At 41.7% G+C, this 17419-nt stretch overlaps 3 protein-coding genes across 3 annotated transcripts in view; 2 read left to right on the forward strand and 1 right to left on the reverse strand.

Annotated features, from left to right (window-relative positions):
• The window catches only part of dars1 (aspartyl-tRNA synthetase 1), a 30509-nt gene extending 25238 nt beyond the window's left edge, over positions 1 to 5271 (forward strand). The window contains exons 12-18 of the mRNA XM_030111944.1: positions 1277 to 1424; positions 3263 to 3409; positions 3634 to 3676; positions 4116 to 4196; positions 4470 to 4581; positions 4728 to 4799; positions 4881 to 5271. Coding sequence (XP_029967804.1) covers positions 1277 to 1424; positions 3263 to 3409; positions 3634 to 3676; positions 4116 to 4196; positions 4470 to 4581; positions 4728 to 4799; positions 4881 to 4972 — 695 coding nt within the window. The 3' untranslated portion in view covers positions 4973 to 5271. The remainder of the gene's footprint in view (positions 1 to 1276; positions 1425 to 3262; positions 3410 to 3633; positions 3677 to 4115; positions 4197 to 4469; positions 4582 to 4727; positions 4800 to 4880) is intronic.
• A 383-nt stretch (positions 5272 to 5654) lies between these two features.
• On the reverse strand, positions 5655 to 9309 carry LOC115403136 (protein lifeguard 3-like). The gene is made up of 11 exons (XM_030111945.1): positions 9030 to 9309; positions 8872 to 8939; positions 8684 to 8748; positions 8533 to 8586; positions 8334 to 8384; positions 8203 to 8242; positions 7997 to 8034; positions 7762 to 7849; positions 7314 to 7409; positions 7122 to 7175; positions 5655 to 6019 (listed from the first exon to the last, which is right to left on the reverse strand). The coding sequence occupies exons 1-11, from the start codon at positions 9307 to 9309 to the stop codon at positions 5870 to 5872; spliced, it is 984 nt and encodes a 327-aa protein (XP_029967805.1). The 3' UTR covers positions 5655 to 5869.
• A 1389-nt stretch (positions 9310 to 10698) lies between these two features.
• pnkd (PNKD metallo-beta-lactamase domain containing) lies at positions 10699 to 17062 on the forward strand. The gene is made up of 9 exons (XM_030112242.1): positions 10699 to 10859; positions 11252 to 11367; positions 11619 to 11731; positions 12383 to 12441; positions 12686 to 12778; positions 13211 to 13374; positions 14178 to 14264; positions 14479 to 14594; positions 15420 to 17062. Exons 1-9 carry the CDS (start codon positions 10702 to 10704, stop codon positions 15591 to 15593), a joined length of 1080 nt encoding a protein of 359 aa, XP_029968102.1. The 5' UTR covers positions 10699 to 10701; the 3' UTR covers positions 15594 to 17062.
• Positions 17063 to 17419: the final 357 nt, after the last annotated feature.

Here is a 17419-nt window from a genome sequence, read left to right on the forward strand (position 1 = left end):
AAGTACAACTCTTCAAATTTAGCTTCCGCGGCTACGAGGCGCCACAGTGTGAAAGCCAATATGAACTCACACAACGCCGCCGTTCCGCACGCAGGAGCAAATGGCATCATATTTATGTCTGGGACTGTTTTAGTTTTTCCCCACTTTGTCCGAGGCTTCAGAACTTCCAGACGGAATGTCTTCAAAATCAGAAACATCTTTCTCTGAGTGTACCGCGTGTGAAGCCGTTTCGTATGCACGGCCACGTTTGAGACGTCTCATTGGGAAATTGGGCGCGTGTGTGTTTGTGTGTGCCTGATTGTCATACAAGTCAGGGTTTTGGAGATGCACATTTAGTTGTTTCTGTATGTGTTTGCGGATATATAAATGTCAAGAAGAGAAGAGTTGCGCACCACGAGAGATATTCTGACATCAAGAGGGCAGCGCATTTATGCACAACCACAAACTCTGTCTAGATATTTGTAGCTTTGATAATATCATTAGCTCATCATAAAAGTACCAACAAAGCAACATCTTAATCATCATCAAGCCTCTGAATACTAAGCAGAAAGCGTTCAGTGTGCTGCATTCATTATGAGTTTACAGTCTGCTTCACAATCAAGGATACAGTTGAAAGGGAAGGTAAAGTGAGCGCACCTGCAGTCACATTTTGCAGAAAGCATCAGCATTCGAAGAGCAGTTCTCTCTGATCTGCTCAGTCAAGGACGCTCTTTTTATACTCTGTGTGGCGACAATAAAGGCATTCATTCATTCGTTAGCAATCCTCGTGACTGAACACTCCTCAGTGAAGCTCATTAACGTGTTGTCCTTGTTTCATGAGGTTTTATGAGATAAATAAGCAGCCAGATTTTGAACCTGATGAACCCTTTAATGGACTCTTGTGCTTTGTGATGTGATCAGGAGGATGTTTATGAGTTCACACTAACCAGCATGAAAAGGCCTTGTGATCGGTTTCCCGAACGAATGGACAACTTTGATCATTGTAAAAGCTTCAATAAAATTCATTTTCACCATGTTGGAGTCAAGTTGTTTCGGAGCACATCTACCAGAGAGATTTTTGGGAATTCTTTTTCTAATTTAGTGACCAAAACTAACTGTCTGTTCTTCATGTTATTCCACATGCATATGTTTGATATTTTCAGCCTCGAAATAAACGAATTTTGTTGTAATTTCAGCTGATATCTTGTTCTAATGTTGCTTGACCACCAGTTGTCCGTGTCTGGCTCACAGTCACACACTCCACTTATTTCCGTTCTGAATCTGCGCGTCTTCTTAGTTTTCAGGGCGGAGGATTCCAACACCCATCGTCACCTCACTGAGTTCGTGGGTCTGGATATTGAGATGGCCTTTAACTACCATTACCACGAGGTGATCGACTCCATCACCGACACCATGGTGCAGATCTTCAAGGGCCTCAGAGACAAGTAAGCGCGCGTCACATTTTTAGCTTTTTATATTTTCTTTGACCTCACCAATTCGCTTCATGTTAAAATCCCAGCGTCTCCCACATGAAAAGTGGTTGTAAATGACTTTGAAGAGAGGCTCATTGTTTGTCTCTCTTCAGCACGAGAGCTGAATGTTGACGGGATCGGGTCCTGCTGTGGACACTTAGTGGATGACAAAGAGTCAGACGTAGTGACAACTATTTAGATGGCTGAGTCCAAATTAAGTGTTGTCACATAGCGGGGTCTGCTCTGATGAAGGTCAGCGATTTCCTCTCCCCTGCCAGCTGAATCGCCAACGAGGAGAATGATTTCATGTGGCTTTATTGCCTCCTAGTGGTGGAAATTAGTATATCTTTAAAGTGTTTAACAGTTTCAACAGAAAAGACTAGAGTAGTGAGATCTTTCAGGCGCACTTTCTATGCACAGCAGTGTTTTTTTTTTTTTTATACTGAAAAAAATGTTCTTTGGATTACATTTATATGTGCAAGTCAGGCTTGAAGGGTTTCCTTGTTAGGAGTCGACCCTTTGGAAAGTTCACCTTCACCGTCACCTTCATCACACTGGTTCACTTTAAAGGCCAGCAGTCATCTTTTGACCATCACTAAGATCAAATGTCAGTCATTTTAGTTCCACAGGCACATACAGGAAAACAACTCCATGTTGAACACCACTCTCTGCAAGTGTTTGCATAAATGAACACATTTCTACAAAGCCTAATGTGTTCTGGATGAAATGCCTTGAAAAACACATCCAATGTAAAATCCTTGCTGTCACAAAGTTTCTCTCTTGGCTACTTTTGGGAAAAAGCATGTCTTTTCTTTGGCTTTAAAATTCTGCAGCTTTCAGTATGCACATTTAGAAAGCTCGTTATTCACGGTTTTCACTCCAGTGCTGTTTCACCAGCAGCAACGTAGCTCATGTTCTTTCCTGTGTTACAGACTTTGCTGCCATTTGCCGGTCAGTTCCAGGTCTTAGTTTTATGTTGAAGACAAAAGGTTTTATTCATCTTCTTCTTTGTCTTTTTTTTTTTTTTTTTTTTTTTTTTTACACTCCATACTGTCATCCTCCGGGCCGAATTGAAACCTCAGTCGGCGAAGATTTGGCTTTCCAAGCCTCATGTTTGACACCTCGCCCTTAGATACTGCAACCGTTGTTGATTTTGTTTAGTTTCAGCGTGTGATCGCAGTTCCTCTTTCTTGAGGATGTTTGTTTATCTTTTGTTGGCACGACTTCCCGGGCTTCTCCTCTTTGACGTATGAACTTGTTTGGAGCGCTCTCTTGACTGATGTTCCAGCACATCAGGCAGATAACTCGGTCTCTGAGGAAATCAGTTCGCCGTCTCCTCCGGCTCTGACAGGATATCAAAGTGTCAGTCGTCAGATGTGCAGTAAATGTGTTGATTGCGAGACGGTTGAACAAAATGGGATAAAATATGTGTCAAATTAGAGACAGAGTATTTAAAAATTTTACTAAAACGTGTTTCGAGATGATATCGGTGTAGGGAAATGAATGCTGGGAACTGAGGCAAGAGAACAAGAAGGCCAGATGAAGAATACAGCCGATGGGATCGATCAAAGATCATTTGCTATGATAATCATGTCGTGGAGACGTAGGTCTGTTCACACTGTCTTATAAGCAAATACAGATTTCGGAAAATAGCAGTTATCATTTCAAATTGGTAGAATAAAGCTTATAGCCTTAATATGGTAATGATTAAATGCAAAGAATTAGCAGTAATGTTTATTCTGAGCCTGCAGGATATGAATTTATTAGTTGTCTGTGAACCACGTAAACACGGATTTGTGTTTTGTAATCAGCTTCCAGACGGAGATTCAGACGGTGAACAAGCAGTTTCCAAGTGAGCCGTTCAAGTTCCTGGAGCCCACCTTGAGGCTGGAGTACACCGAGGCCGTGGCCATGCTGCACGAGGCGGGCGTGGAGATGGGCGACGAGGATGACCTCAGGTCAGGAAACGCCGCACACACACCTGCGTCTTCCTGTCAGATTAATACATCTGACAGTAAATTCACTTTACTGTGTATTTCACTACTTACTTGGCCGATCAATAGAGGGAGCTGCTACTTATACTGCTGCTGTAAAACCCCACAGTGCTTAGCTGCAGGACCGTTGTGTGCAAACGGTTTGAAATCCATCCATTGGTTTTAAAAGTTCTTTTGTTGCTCTGCAGCACACCCAACGAAAAGCTGCTGGGCCGCCTCGTCAAGGAAAAGGTATGTTTAAATGTGTTTTATTCAGCTTTGACTGTAACAATATGAGAAAAGTTTGATCAGACACACTGTCCAGAAAAGTGTGAGCTCAGAGGGGAAACTTGCAGTTCAAGTTTAAATCAAATGTATTTTGATGGTTTGCATATCAGAGTATTTGCATATGAGCTCAGAAAACCATTAGAAGACAGGAAATAGGAAATCATAATACAGTGAACACTCAGCTTGAAGTGGATTTAAAGTAATTTGAATGCGTCTTTCAATGACTGATTATGATACAAACAACAATTTGAGTTATTTAAGATACAGAATTGACTGTATTACTTAGATCTTATAGCCTACAAAGGCTTTTCTTTTCTTGTAGGTTTTACTGAAGGCAGAACAGGGACCGTATGGCCTGTCTTCATTGGTCCTCACATATTTTATTGCCTGTTGTCCCTCTCAGTATGATACCGACTTCTATGTGCTGGATAAGTACCCACTGGCTGTTCGACCATTTTACACCATGCCTGATCCAAACAACCCTGTAAGTACGCTCACAATGTTAGGAAATGTTCACAAATACACGGATTATGGAAAAATATAATGAAAAATCTAGATGGAAAAAATTGAGAAAACACAGAATGTCATGTTACCAGAAAAATCTCAATAGCATCTACTCTATGATTATATTCATGTGAAGCTGTGAACACATGGTTGTTTTACAATGAAGCTGAAAGGATTTGAATTCAGTTCAGGTCTTTATTGTTTTTGACCATTTGAAGCTGAGTATTGTATTTTTGCCTTTTTTTTAATAAAGAAATACTCCAACTCTTATGACATGTTCATGAGGGGAGAGGAGATCCTGTCTGGAGCGCAGAGAATCCACGACGCTCAGCTGCTCACCGACAGAGCCACCCATCATCAGATTGGTAAGAACTGTTCAGAGAAGCTTCCAGTAAATCACCGGTGTGTGCCTCCCTCTGCTGGTGAAGACTAGAAACTACAGCTCCACTGAAATTTGTTCAATAACTGTCATGACAACTTTTAACGTGTGCACCTCTGTTCTGTCGTGTAGATCTGGAGAAGATCAAGGCATACATCGACTCTTTCCGCTATGGCGCTCCCCCACATGGTGGCGGAGGCATCGGTAAGGAATATAGGTTTGATAAAAAAAACAATACATATGAGCTTATTGTGTCTTTTTTGACTGATTTATAATTTCTCACAGGCCTGGAGAGAGTCTGCATGCTCTACCTGGGCCTCCACAACGTGCGTCAGACCTCCATGTTCCCCCGTGACCCCAAACGCCTGACGCCGTAAAGTCTCCACTGTGCGAACAAACCCAGACACCACAGGGGCTGATGGGAAACGGGACTAACCCACAACCAGGAAGCTGGGCGTCAGAGCTAGTGCCACCCTCCAACTCTAACGTGCCACCATAATTATCCTGTAGGATGGAAGAATCAAGCAGCTGTAGCAGTTGAGGGTACTTTATTGATCGGTCTATGTTCGTTTCTAACAATCATTAATAACAGATACATTCAAGACAAAGGAGGGAGTGACCTGACACTCAGGGTAGTGGTTACTAAGGTGCACACACACGTAATTCTTATTTTAAAGACTGATCCAGTGTTGTTGTTTTTTTTGTAATGGCAATCGCAGTCCTTCCTACTACCAGCACACATGTCGGACTAATGATTTTGATGTTGAGAAGTCAGCCTCTAACTGCAGCTGTTTTGTAACTATGAATCCAAACACCCACAATAAATAAAAAAAAAAAAAAAAGAAGAAGAAATCTTTAACTATAAATTGTGTTTTTCGTGCGTTTTTGTTGGGGGGGGGGGGGGATTGAGAACTCTTTGTGTTCTTGAACTTAATTAGGTTTGCAGTTAGCAGTAGTTCAGAGTACAATCCATACAGAGGAGCAAAAATGAACATTTTAAAATATATTAGAATGGTGCAGAACGCAGCTTGAGTGTCTCTTGTCGTCATTGTCAGGCCAGCCCTCCTTAACACAGTGCAGAATACAATACATGAAAGTGCTCAAGTGTTACTGCCATACAGTAAAACTATATCCAGTATAGTTAGTGTTGCATTTATAAATGTCAGGATTGACAAACAGGTTCCCAGTTTAAAAACTTGTTTCATTGTGTCCGTCAACAAACACAACGTACTGTCAGTCCAAGCTCCAGGAGAACGCGTGCTGGAGCAGTCGGCTTATTCGGTCGCGGCTCCGCTGACTTGGAGGATGAAGAGGAAGATGTGGACGATATCCACATACAAAGAGAGCGCGCCGAACACGTACTCCTCTGGGCTGATGGCCAACTCCCGATTCCCGATAAGAAGCTGGGTGTTGTACACTAAAAACTAGCATAGGAACACAACAAGGGACAAAACACAATCTGTGTGACCTTTTGTCTGATGGAGTTGAATTCAGTAACATGGAAGCACAATTAGATTGCGGGAAAACGGCAGACAGTGTTCTTGGTCAGAACTGTTTAAGCACTCGAATGCACAATAAACGCCCAGTCCATTTCCCATATGTAATTCCTAATCAGGTTGTGATTAAGAACTATTTGGCAGGGAACAATAGGCAGAAATTGTCCTGAAACGCCTTGATTCTGTACAAAGTGCAGTTCTTCTATTAGCACTGCTTTGACACCAAAACAGCAATTATCAACCACAGTGGGAGCGCGGTCATCGGATTGGCAAGATGAACGTTGAGGAACAAAAGTAGTATGACTGTAGATAAGTAGAAAATAACTCAACCTGATGCTGGTGAAATATTTAAAGTGAAGGAAAAGCACTAAAATGTATTCTGAAGAATAAAGAAATCCTTTGAAGAATAAAACATGATATAGTTTTCTCACACAGGGCCATGGATGGAGAAGTTTTTGCTGTTTTTAGTGTGTTCCATTGCTGTTTTCACCCCTTTTAATCATGCAACTACATCTAAACTGTCACAGAAGGTATATTCTGTTATTTAAAAGAAAAATATTCTTCCATCTTTCAATATCTGCCATGACTGAAAAGCCAAGATGGATAGATATTGATCTTTTCTCATCCGTCAGCGAGTATGAAGACTGATCTCTACATTGGAAAGCCCCACAATACGAATTAAAAGGGGTTAATTTTTCTCAGTTGCACATCGAGATAAGTTGAATCTGGAATAAATAATGTTCTTGACATAGAGTACAGACACTTGGGTGGAGTGAGAGGGGTGGAAGTGAAACGCTGACAGAAAAATACATACTCAAAGTTCACATTAAGTACAAAAATTTGCACTTTATTTGGCGCTTCCTCTGGAATTTAGAAGAAGCGAGCTGTCAGCATGGTCTTCAGGTCTAGTGAATAACCGCATTTGAAAGTGTAAGTACTATTATACCTCCTCTTGGTATTTGACAACAGCCTTGTGACAGCGACCTGAAATCCCCCACTGCCTCCTCCATTCACGTCAGAGTCGACTCACCAGAGTGAAAACCAGAGCTCCAATTGCGGCGTAGAGCATATGCAGCCAAGGGACCTGTTGAGTGACATAAGAAAGGGCTCAGAATGTGAAATCAGTCGCACAGATGCACCCCTCTGATCTGCTGCTCCTCACAATGAGAAACACGAGCAGAGAGCGAGAGAGAGAGAGAGAATAAATTAAAGGCTTCCTCACGTATTGGAAGTAGAGCACGATGGTCGTAACAATCCCGATGATCATGAGCAAAACCGCGGCAATACTCAGGAACCCGCCGCAGGAGGTGAAGTCCACCTGTGATGAGAAACAAGCTATTAATGGGATGAAAGTGAAGTCAGTCTGCTTTAAGGAAACATGCAAGGGCAGGGAGGGGGGGATGATTTGAAAGAGGATCAGAAAGAGGGTTTCAAGAAGAAATAAATGGATTTGACGTTTCTGCAGACAAAAATGTAACTTATGTATCTCCAGTTGCATCAGACAGAGAGGCTGGATTCACATCTTATCCCAAAATGTTATAAATATTTAAGGAACTCAGTGCCCCATTGTAATGTGAGACAAAGGAGTTCTTTTACACTGACAACAAAGACATCCTCTGACAAGCCACAGGCTACCGAGCTGCAGAGAGACGGTTTACATCTCCATCTACCTTGGTTTGGAAGCAGAAGACGGTGACAGCTATACAAACTAGTGCTGTTATTCCCATGGCGAGGAACACGGCTTTTGTGTCATAATAACTGTAAAAGATGAAACGTACACACAGATACAGTACGTCATTGGTGCTGTGCATCACGATCAAGTATGCTGTACTTGGTGGGTGGGCGGGTAGGTGGGGGGGGGGGGGGGGGGGTGGTGCAATACTTGAAGTGAAGCCAACGACAAACCTTGAAATTGTTCCAGACATGTAAGACAACGCCAGAGTCTGCAAGAAGAAACAAGAAAACAGGCTGTCTTAAATGTCAGAGCACTTTTAATATGAAGCCTCAGTTCTATTGGTTTTTTCCATTGTTTCGGTCAAATCAACCCCCAACAGCCCACTAAAGATTCTGTTTCGCTATGGAAGTGCAATGGCAAACAAATAAATACTCACAAATACTCCCAGCAGCAGGAGATTCCAAGGGAAACGCCTCCTGAACAGAAATGAGGATCGATGAATCAACATGAACAGGTTCTGATTCTCAGATAAGAGGCACTTGTGTTGGGAGGCCTGTGCCTGTTTACCTGGGCTCTTTGCAGCAGATGAGAACGCAGTAAACTACAAAGTAAACCACACTGTGAACAGATAAGTCTGCATGAATGTTACTGTCTGCTGACATGGTTGACATAACAGAACAGCCACGCACTGAGATATTAATCACTTCAAAGAACAATGTACTTTTTCCGTCCAGTGTCAATTTAGAGTATTGGTTTTGTGACTCACAAAGACGCCCAGTAGATGCCAGGGTATCTGATGACAAACAGCCTCACTGGGTCACTATAAAAGCAGGGATATCACCGAGGACATCGTCACCACTTCAATCAGAGGCATAAAGCAGCAAGGCTGTTTCACTGAGATGAATGGGGACACTTACACAAATGTAAAGACAGCAACGACTGAGAAAGTGAAGGCAAGCTGTGCTGATAAAATTAAATAAACCTGCGCACAAAAACAAAGGAAGCAAAAACATTTTGAACCAAACAGAGCAGCTGCAACAGACTGAAACAGAACAACATAGTCTCAGAGTGTTTCCAAGATGTGAGAAATTGTAACAATCCTCACCTTTTTGATGAAAGCATGCCGAATAGATGTGCTTTCCCACTGGCTGCTGAGAAAATCCTCCATCTCTCCTGCAGAATTGGGAACAGTTGGATTAAACCTGTCAGTTTATTCAAACTTAAAGCATGCTGTGATATGAGTCCCTGTCAGTTCCTCGGGACCTGAGTTGGATGCGGGCAGTCCAGCAGACAGAGTCGGTACTGTAGTGGGCATCCCAGCTGGAGAGAAGCCAGGACCGGCACACATACTGGGCTGTGGGTAGACGCTGCTCTGGCCCCAGTACCCAGGAGGGCCGAGGCACACGCCCGGACCCGGGCTGGGGCTGTAAGACGGCGGTGGTGGAAGATGGGAGCCATGCTGGGGCTGGTAGGGGTAAGTGGCAGACTTTGGGTGTTGAAGGGCTTCCTCATAGGACGGAGGGCTGTCAAGTTTTGAAGTCATTTTCCTGAACCACCTTGATGAGAAGATAAAACAGTAACCAGCCCCAAAAAGACCAATACCATGTGTTTGACCTGCTTGTGCTGGTTTGACAGATTTTAACACTAAAAAAAACATGTTATTGTTTATGTGTCATTTATACATCACAGATTCTAACAGTTCCTTTTGTATGAGATTGAAATTACTATATTCAGTATATCCATTCTGAGGCCATTTTCATCTCAGCTCTTCACTTCCACTACTGCAGATAACGTTAGCAAGTCAAACAATAGATTGGAAGTTGAAATAATCTAATAATATACTTCTGGTATGAGCCAAAGTGTCTAACTGGTAATAAGAAAATGTGACTTACTTGGTGACTTTAACCTAAGCTGGGAGCACCGTGGTCTCTTGTCCTCTCTTTCTCCTTGGAGCTTTGCAAACCTGCACACAGGAGGATGTCTGTTTGAAACTGGATCTGTTCAGTGAAACTCACACTGCTCCTGCAGCTTCTCAGAGGACAGGCACTGACACAGGTGCCTGTTAAGAATAAATTAAAACAAGAAGACACGATTTTAAAAATGTACTTTGTGTGTGTTGTTTTGGTATAACAGGTAAACTGTAATTAGTTTTAATTTCTTTTAGATTACAAAATGATAGAATTCCTTATCATTTATTTATTTATTTATTTATTTATTTATTTATTTATTTATTTAAAACAAAACAAAAAACCTTGATAGTCTGTTGATTCAGTATGCAAAAAATAATTAGCAATAATAATCTTTAATATTTTTGAATGGAAACAAATTAAACGTGTAGTGAGTGCAGTTTTTCATAAAATGCTATTATTTTAGTGTAAAAACATTCCATCTGAATTGAATTACTTGAACCAGTGATTCTCAATGTCGGTCACTGCCCCCTGGTGGTCTGTAAAGGAGGAGTGACGTGAGAGGCGATTTAATAGTTTCCAGTATTCAGTTTTGTTTTTTAATTTTGGGATTTCAACGAAAATATTCACATCCCCATATTTATACAGAAATGTGATCAGAAATGATTATAAATGGTGGTTTAATTCAGTGTAGTTCTTTATTTATTTGACCTAAATTCACTTATTTTTGCTCGGAAGATAGCTTCTCATTGGAGGTTATCGCTCCGCATGACATTACACTACATCTCGCGCAGAATAAGAAGCAGACATCAGCACTGCATTGGAGCACAAGAGCACGGGTTAGCAAAATGTATGAATTTAATAAAACTCATTAATGGGGGCGGTATCTGTGAGGAACGGCAAGCACCTTTTTTTGGCCTTGCTATTGTTGACTTTTGATGATGGCTGATGTAAACGATCTTTATATATTTTTTGGCTTCACTTCCGGGATGGAATGACGCTGCCTTACGTCATCACGCTCCGTGGTCATGGCGCTTCCTGGCTGGATGGCAAACCTGCTGGCCGCTGCATCCTTCTTCTGTTTTCTGGGTTTATGTTTTCGCTTCAGACGTGCGGGACAGCTGCTTTGGAGAAAACTGTTCGGCAGAATAATGGCTCGCACTGAGAAGCCATTGTTCCGAATTGCGTGAGTATCTAGATGGTTTATTATTACTATTAGGAGTACTATAGCGGTGATTCTCTTTAGCGTAGGTTAGCAACATCTAGTGCTGTTTTTTTTATAGACATCTAATCTGACACATTTTCTTCAAATGTGCTCCAATTTTATACTGTTTGACAGTCGACGAAAGTACCTAAACTGATGATTGAGCCAAAGGTGTAACTTATGGGCTTTGTTGTCAACATGGTGATACAATGTTATACAGTATGTACACAACTTGTAAACAGAACCAGTGAATAATTGACTGTGTGAGACTTGGGAGAAAGTTCATCTGCCACATTGGCAATTATTCATTTGGATTATAATTATTAGTCCGTGATCCGAAATATTACCACGTCTTAACAGTATGTTCTCTCCAGATACACACTGTACACCAGGACCAGACTTGGCTATATGTACTATAAGAGGCAGATGCGGAAAGCCCGGGAACATTACCCTACTGGACATTCCACCGCTTATCCCATGGAGTTCAATGGTATGCAGCAAGCATTGGATCATGTCTATCTATATTTTGATTTGTCTTGTCTGAAGGCATCTCATAGCGATTGAATCAGGTCAGTTGGACTTGGATGGCATGCAAACCTTGCACCGAAAGGCATCTCAGTAGTCAGACCTAGACTCAAGTCGGGGACACTTTAGCAGTGTTTAGAGAGACATTACTAATGATTACTCTGCCATGTGGTGCATTATTTTCATACTGAGCATAATTTCTTCTTTTTTCCACAGGCATTAAAATCATTCCTATCCCAGTGCTCTCTGACAACTACAGCTACCTTGTGATTGACACAGCCTCGAGTGTTGCTGTGGTCGTGGATCCTGCAGACCCGCAGACAGTCCAGGTGGATGCATGCTTGGTCTCTTCTGTGGATGATGTGTCGATGATACTTCTAAGCTTTTTGTTGTTTGCAAGCTAATATTTAAGTCACCTGTCAGGAATGACAAGTCACATGCTGTAGATGTGTCTGACCTCTGCAAAGGATCAATCACCAAAGAAAAGTAGTCCACATTATGTTACACAATGTATGCCATAAGTCTATACTATAGCTGAAGCTATGTGTTGATATAACTCATAGTACATAGTGTTATAACTCTTGTGGAGTTAAAATCCATATTGGCTGCATGTCTGTGGTTATAATTAGAATAATGCAATTCTCGGAGCAATCAAACCCTGGTACAACAAAGGGCTCTTTTGCCAATACACTTTCTGCTTCTTGCTCTGCAGCAATTGAGTCTACTTTTTGGAACCTTACCACCCCTTCCTTCACAATATTTGCTGCTATTGATTGTCAGTAGTCTTAGTTGTTGTGAATGAGTATGTTTATGAGGTCATTCTCAGCAGCGTCCATTATTAGTACCCACGCAAAATTACTAATGCTTCACCCTGAAATGTTTTGCGGCATTGTGTTCTTCAATAAATAAATGCTGTTGATGGGCTGATTAAGAAGATATTGACTAGAAGTTTTACCAGCATCCATTTTCGTACTTTTCAGGTGGTCCTTGAGGCGGAGGGAGTGATGTTAGAGGCAATTTTATGCACACACAAGCACTGGTGAGTGCTACAGCCTTACTATTTTTAATGAGCATGTTTGTGTTTAAGATGGAAAATTGAGGTGGTCACCGTAAGCATGCCACATAAAATAGTCAGACTCACATATTGTGTTATAAGGAACATAGACAGACATCTTCTGATGTTCTCAGATGTTCTATGTCTGAACTTTAAACATAATTTCTAAATGCTATTTTTCCAAAGTGGTTTTTATCCTCACATTTTCTTCCATCGGTTTCACTGGCAGGGACCACAGTGGGGGGAACAAAGGGCTGAAAAGGCTACACAGTTCATGTCGAGTTTATGGAAACGCAGCTGATAACATTCCTGGCCTCACGCAGTAAGTTCCTCCTTGCACAGAACCGTTCTACAGCACAGAGTGCCATCATGTTCCCATTCTGTCAACACCCGCAGCAGCTGACTTCACAGTGAATTATCGCTGTATGATGACTTGTTCTGCTGTTATGTCTCGAGGGGTTTGCAACTGTACATCGGGTGTTACTCTCAGATGGACAGGATTCAACCCAGCAGAGTGAAAAGGATTAGACTGGACTGAAAGAAATATAAAACTCTGTGTTTCTTGTTTTGTGTAAAATGTGGGAGTACAACGCGACCCAGTGGTGTATTGGGTTGAAAATCCAGTTGCAGCAGGAAGGGCACACCTTTGCTAAATGATGCAGCCAAACAGGCTTAATCTGCACTATTCATTTGCAAGTTGCATCAAATGGCAGCGGTCATTACAATGGAATTGTGTGTTTTTCTGTTTTCCCAGCCCTCTGGCACACAAGGACTCCGTTGTCATCGGCCGGATGCACTTTACGGCCCTCTTCACTCCCGGACACACAGTGGGTCACATGATCTACCTCCTGGATGGCCAAGCAGTCGGGGCCCCTTCGAGCCTCTTCTCTGGTGACCTGGTGTTCCTCTCAGGATGTGGTGAGTGGTCCAGTAAATAGGATTCATGTTGACTATTCTGTAACAAATGATTCTTGTTTTTGGAGTTGGAACAACAGCAGAAAATGAGGACCAGCTGGGTTGTTTTGATGTGGGAGCCTTTGTGCCTCCTTTTTGACTGCACAATATGTAGAGATGATTAAATGGCTCTCAGCTAATGGTAAAGTTGTGGGCGAAGGGTCCTGAGAAGAACACAGAGGAGGAGGACTTTTGACTCCTTGAGTCTATCTCATTTATTAAACTATGAAGACATGAGTGGTTCACTTTTTTCTTCAGTACACTGATACAGATGCAGCTGTTGAGTGACAAATTGATGATCTTTACTCTGGGAAAATGTAAATTTTTAGTAATCAGCAACTGTTTTATTGTTTTTTTTTCCCCCATTTTTTGGGTTGGGGGGTTTGTTTTTGCAGGGCCATATTCTCTCCATCAATGGGATTTTTTCCTTTGCAAGTAGTCTGCATCACCTCACTAGCAGTATTTCCATGTTACAGAGTTGAGGCGAAAACCCTCAAAATCCATTTGAAAATGGAAATAAACATGTATTTAATCTGTGAAGGAGCACAAGAATGATGTAGTGGTTTTAATGGGGGACAAGAAACAAACAAAAAAAATGTACAGCCTACAATACAGTTGGCACAGAAAAAAAAAGACAAGAACACATGGAAATGATGAGAAAGTTGTTTGTGATTGTAGAAAAAAGGTCCCTAAAGGTGAAAAATGTAAAGCCAGTCCAATCTGAAGTATGTAGATGACTTATGAATCATTTGTTCTGGTTTTTCCAGGAAGGATGTTCGAAGGCAGTGCCACCACCATGCTGTCCTCGCTGGATACCGTTGGCTCTTTAAGCGATGATACCTTGCTATGGCCCGGTAAGAAGTCTTTTTCTTGTGAGAAGTTTGATGTGACATTGCATTTTAATTATTTTTGAATATACATTTTGCAACCGCAATAAAGTAGCGAGTTATAATGAGAGTTAGTCAACATCGATGCATAAAGTGTGTTCACGCAGGGCAGTGTGTGGACATGCAGTTGTCGAGACGAGTGTGGTGTTTCTGGTTTTGATGTCCGCCGGCCTCCCCACAGGTCATGAGTATGCAGAGGACAACCTGCTCTTCGCTGCTGAGGTTGAGCCACGCAACGCTGCCAGGGAAAACAAATGCGAGTGGGTCCTCCAGCAGCGCGGCCAGAAGCTGTGCACGGTGAGAATGATATATCGCCATTGTTATGCCTCTCAAGCGTGTCACCTCAGAAAGGATTCATGTTGGCCAACACCTGGGAACGAAGGGCTTATCACCCGCGCGCAATGTACGTGCTGTCAAAGCCCCGAGTGCACGCTCCCCTCTCACTTCGTCCTCTCTCCGGCTCACAGTTAAGTCTCCTCTATGATACAGTCTGCAGAGGAGCAAGGGTTCAGTCAAGTGCCTATTCAGAATTTGATTCGATTTTTTTTTTAAAAAATCAGTTAACAACACCATATGGCATAAAAAAAAAAACTGTCTCATACATTCCATTCCTAAAACTTGACTGACACAGTGCTGCTTTCCCCGCACAGTGTGCATGTTCAGCCCATGAATCACATCGCACATCGTCTCTCAGGCAGTGACTGACAGATTTTATATGTATGGGTTGTTTTTCCAACATACGTTGAACTGCAGATGAACTGTACAGTCACGGAAAAATCAGCTTGGACAACAGGAGCAATGCTTTTTTTTTTCTTTTTTTTTTTCTTTACAGAAATTATGCTTCAGGAAAAAAAGGTTCAGGTTGCAGAAATCTCCATGAGCGCCTATATTTTGTTGGGGGCTTATTTTTGATGATAGGATGTTTTGCCCCGTTGAATCGGTTCAGAGATGCTGAGTTACACCGCTGCGCTGATGAAGTTGGCAGGAATTGCTTACTTCCCAAAATGCATCGTGAATGTATGTGAGTCATTTCGTTTGCTGCAGAGAGAGTCTGGGCACATCAATTTTGCGGACGTCCTGCTTTATTCTTAGTTATTTATCGACTTGCACCACATTTTGCAGAGTCCGTCTACAATCGGAGAGGAGAAGCAGTACAATCCGTTCCTGCGGAGCCACTGTGCAGAGCTCCATCAGGCTCTGGGGGTCCAGCAGTTCCAGGATGAAGACTGGACACAGTTCAGGGCGCGGGTGCTCGAGGAGCTACGGAAACGCAAAGACCTCTACAACAGAAGATAGCTGGAGGAGTCAGGTAGCAGGGACGAGGACAGCTGAGCTCATGTCCTGGACGATGGTACGAAAGGGGCCACGGGCCGTGAGATATTACCCATGAGCTCATTACTGCGGTACCATGTTTTAAAAGCTGATCTGTTGTGAACATTTAAAGGGGCATTAGGTCATTTTTGACCTCTACTAACATTACCACCACTGGAAAGGTTCACAGTTTTATCATTACATAATAATAATAGTACAAATATGACATCTCCACATGCTGTAGATAAGTGGTTCCCGACTAGAGATCGCAGGAGGTGATCGAAGCTGCTTCCTCTGAGGGTGTCGGGTTATATCCACATCTGAGGAAGGAAATCATGAGAGGACCTCTCTTTTTTTTTTTTTTTTTTTTTTTTAAGAATCTTTTAATTCTATGTTTGAGGGTCTACGGTCCTTATCAGAGGTAAACTCGAGGGTCTCCAGGGAAAACAGTTGGGAACCACTGCTGTAGATTAAGGTCACCTCAGTATCTGAACCGATCAGTGCTTCTTTATTACTGTTTTGTTTCATCCTTAATAATAATAATGCAGATTTGCATGAATTGTGTATGGTTATTTTATGAATAGGTACTACCAGATTTTTATTTCTGACACTTGAAATTTCATGTGTAAACAAATTCATGAGCCACATTGAATGATTTAACATGTTAACAGTTTGAGTCATTTTTTAAAAACCTAAATAATTTCTCTTTGAAGGCCTTTCAGGACTGTTTCGGTGCACAGACCTGGTTTCTCAATTGCCGTGCTGCTGCAGAGTGAGGAACTTTACCCTGAATGCTTGACACTTTGGGATTTGAGTGTTCAGTTGTGAATGGTTGATATCGTGGTACTGTTTTCATCTATTTCAATAATTTAAGAATATACTACACATGATTTGTAGCTGGTACTTTGTGGTTTTGTGAGTAAGAAACAAGCAGTGTGCTTTAGGTTTTTTTTCAGTGTTTTAACTTGCTGAAACAAATGACTCAGAAGAGTTTGACCAGGTGAAAGTCACAAGGCAACTGTTATTTTATTTTATTTTTTGATTTTGTTTTAATTTGAGTTTATTGTATTTTTGACAGCAACAAAATCAAAGAAAGGGCCAAAGAGTAAACAGTTTTTTTTTTTTTTTGTGGGATGCCAATTAATTTTCCACCTTTAAATCTATATTTCTAAGTATTGTTTTACTGCATGAGTGAGTCAGATGACAGATGTGAAGGATTTGACTTGTAAACATATAAAACAAGACTGAATGACTCTTGAGGGGCTTTCTATGTACGCCTTTCAAACTTTGACTGCATTTAAAATGAAGATCATTAGATTCCATGTTGAGGATGGATTCGGCTATTCCTAATAGCAATAATGATTTTCTGTTTCAGTTTGAAGAGCACACAATATGGCATTGACTGTGAAATGCTTTTACAGAAAGGAATGTTTTCTTGAGCAATAAAAAAAAAAGTGAGAAACTAAAAGTTGTGTGTTTGTGTGTGTGTGTGTTGACACTGAGTGAAAGCAGGATCCATACTGGACAGTTCATTCAGAGGGACAGACGACTGCAGGCAATTCTGGGTCACTCATCAAACTGAGATGCCTGTTTTTGCACCGTGAGTAAGGCAGAAGTATATCACATTTACTGCAGCTCATGTCACATTCGGGTTGTTTCTCAAATAAATTAGATGAGATAATGTTTTATATTGCAAGTTTGCCACGAAACCCCTCAGCTCAGCTTAATCTTTGACGGATCTATAGTTCTTTAAAATCTACTGTAGCAAACTACAATAGAAGTGAAGGTGTGTTCATGAAGTTTTTGATTGT

This window comes from Salarias fasciatus, chromosome 16 (assembly GCF_902148845.1).
Source record: "Salarias fasciatus chromosome 16, fSalaFa1.1, whole genome shotgun sequence".
NCBI lineage: Eukaryota > Metazoa > Chordata > Actinopteri > Blenniiformes > Blenniidae > Salarias > Salarias fasciatus.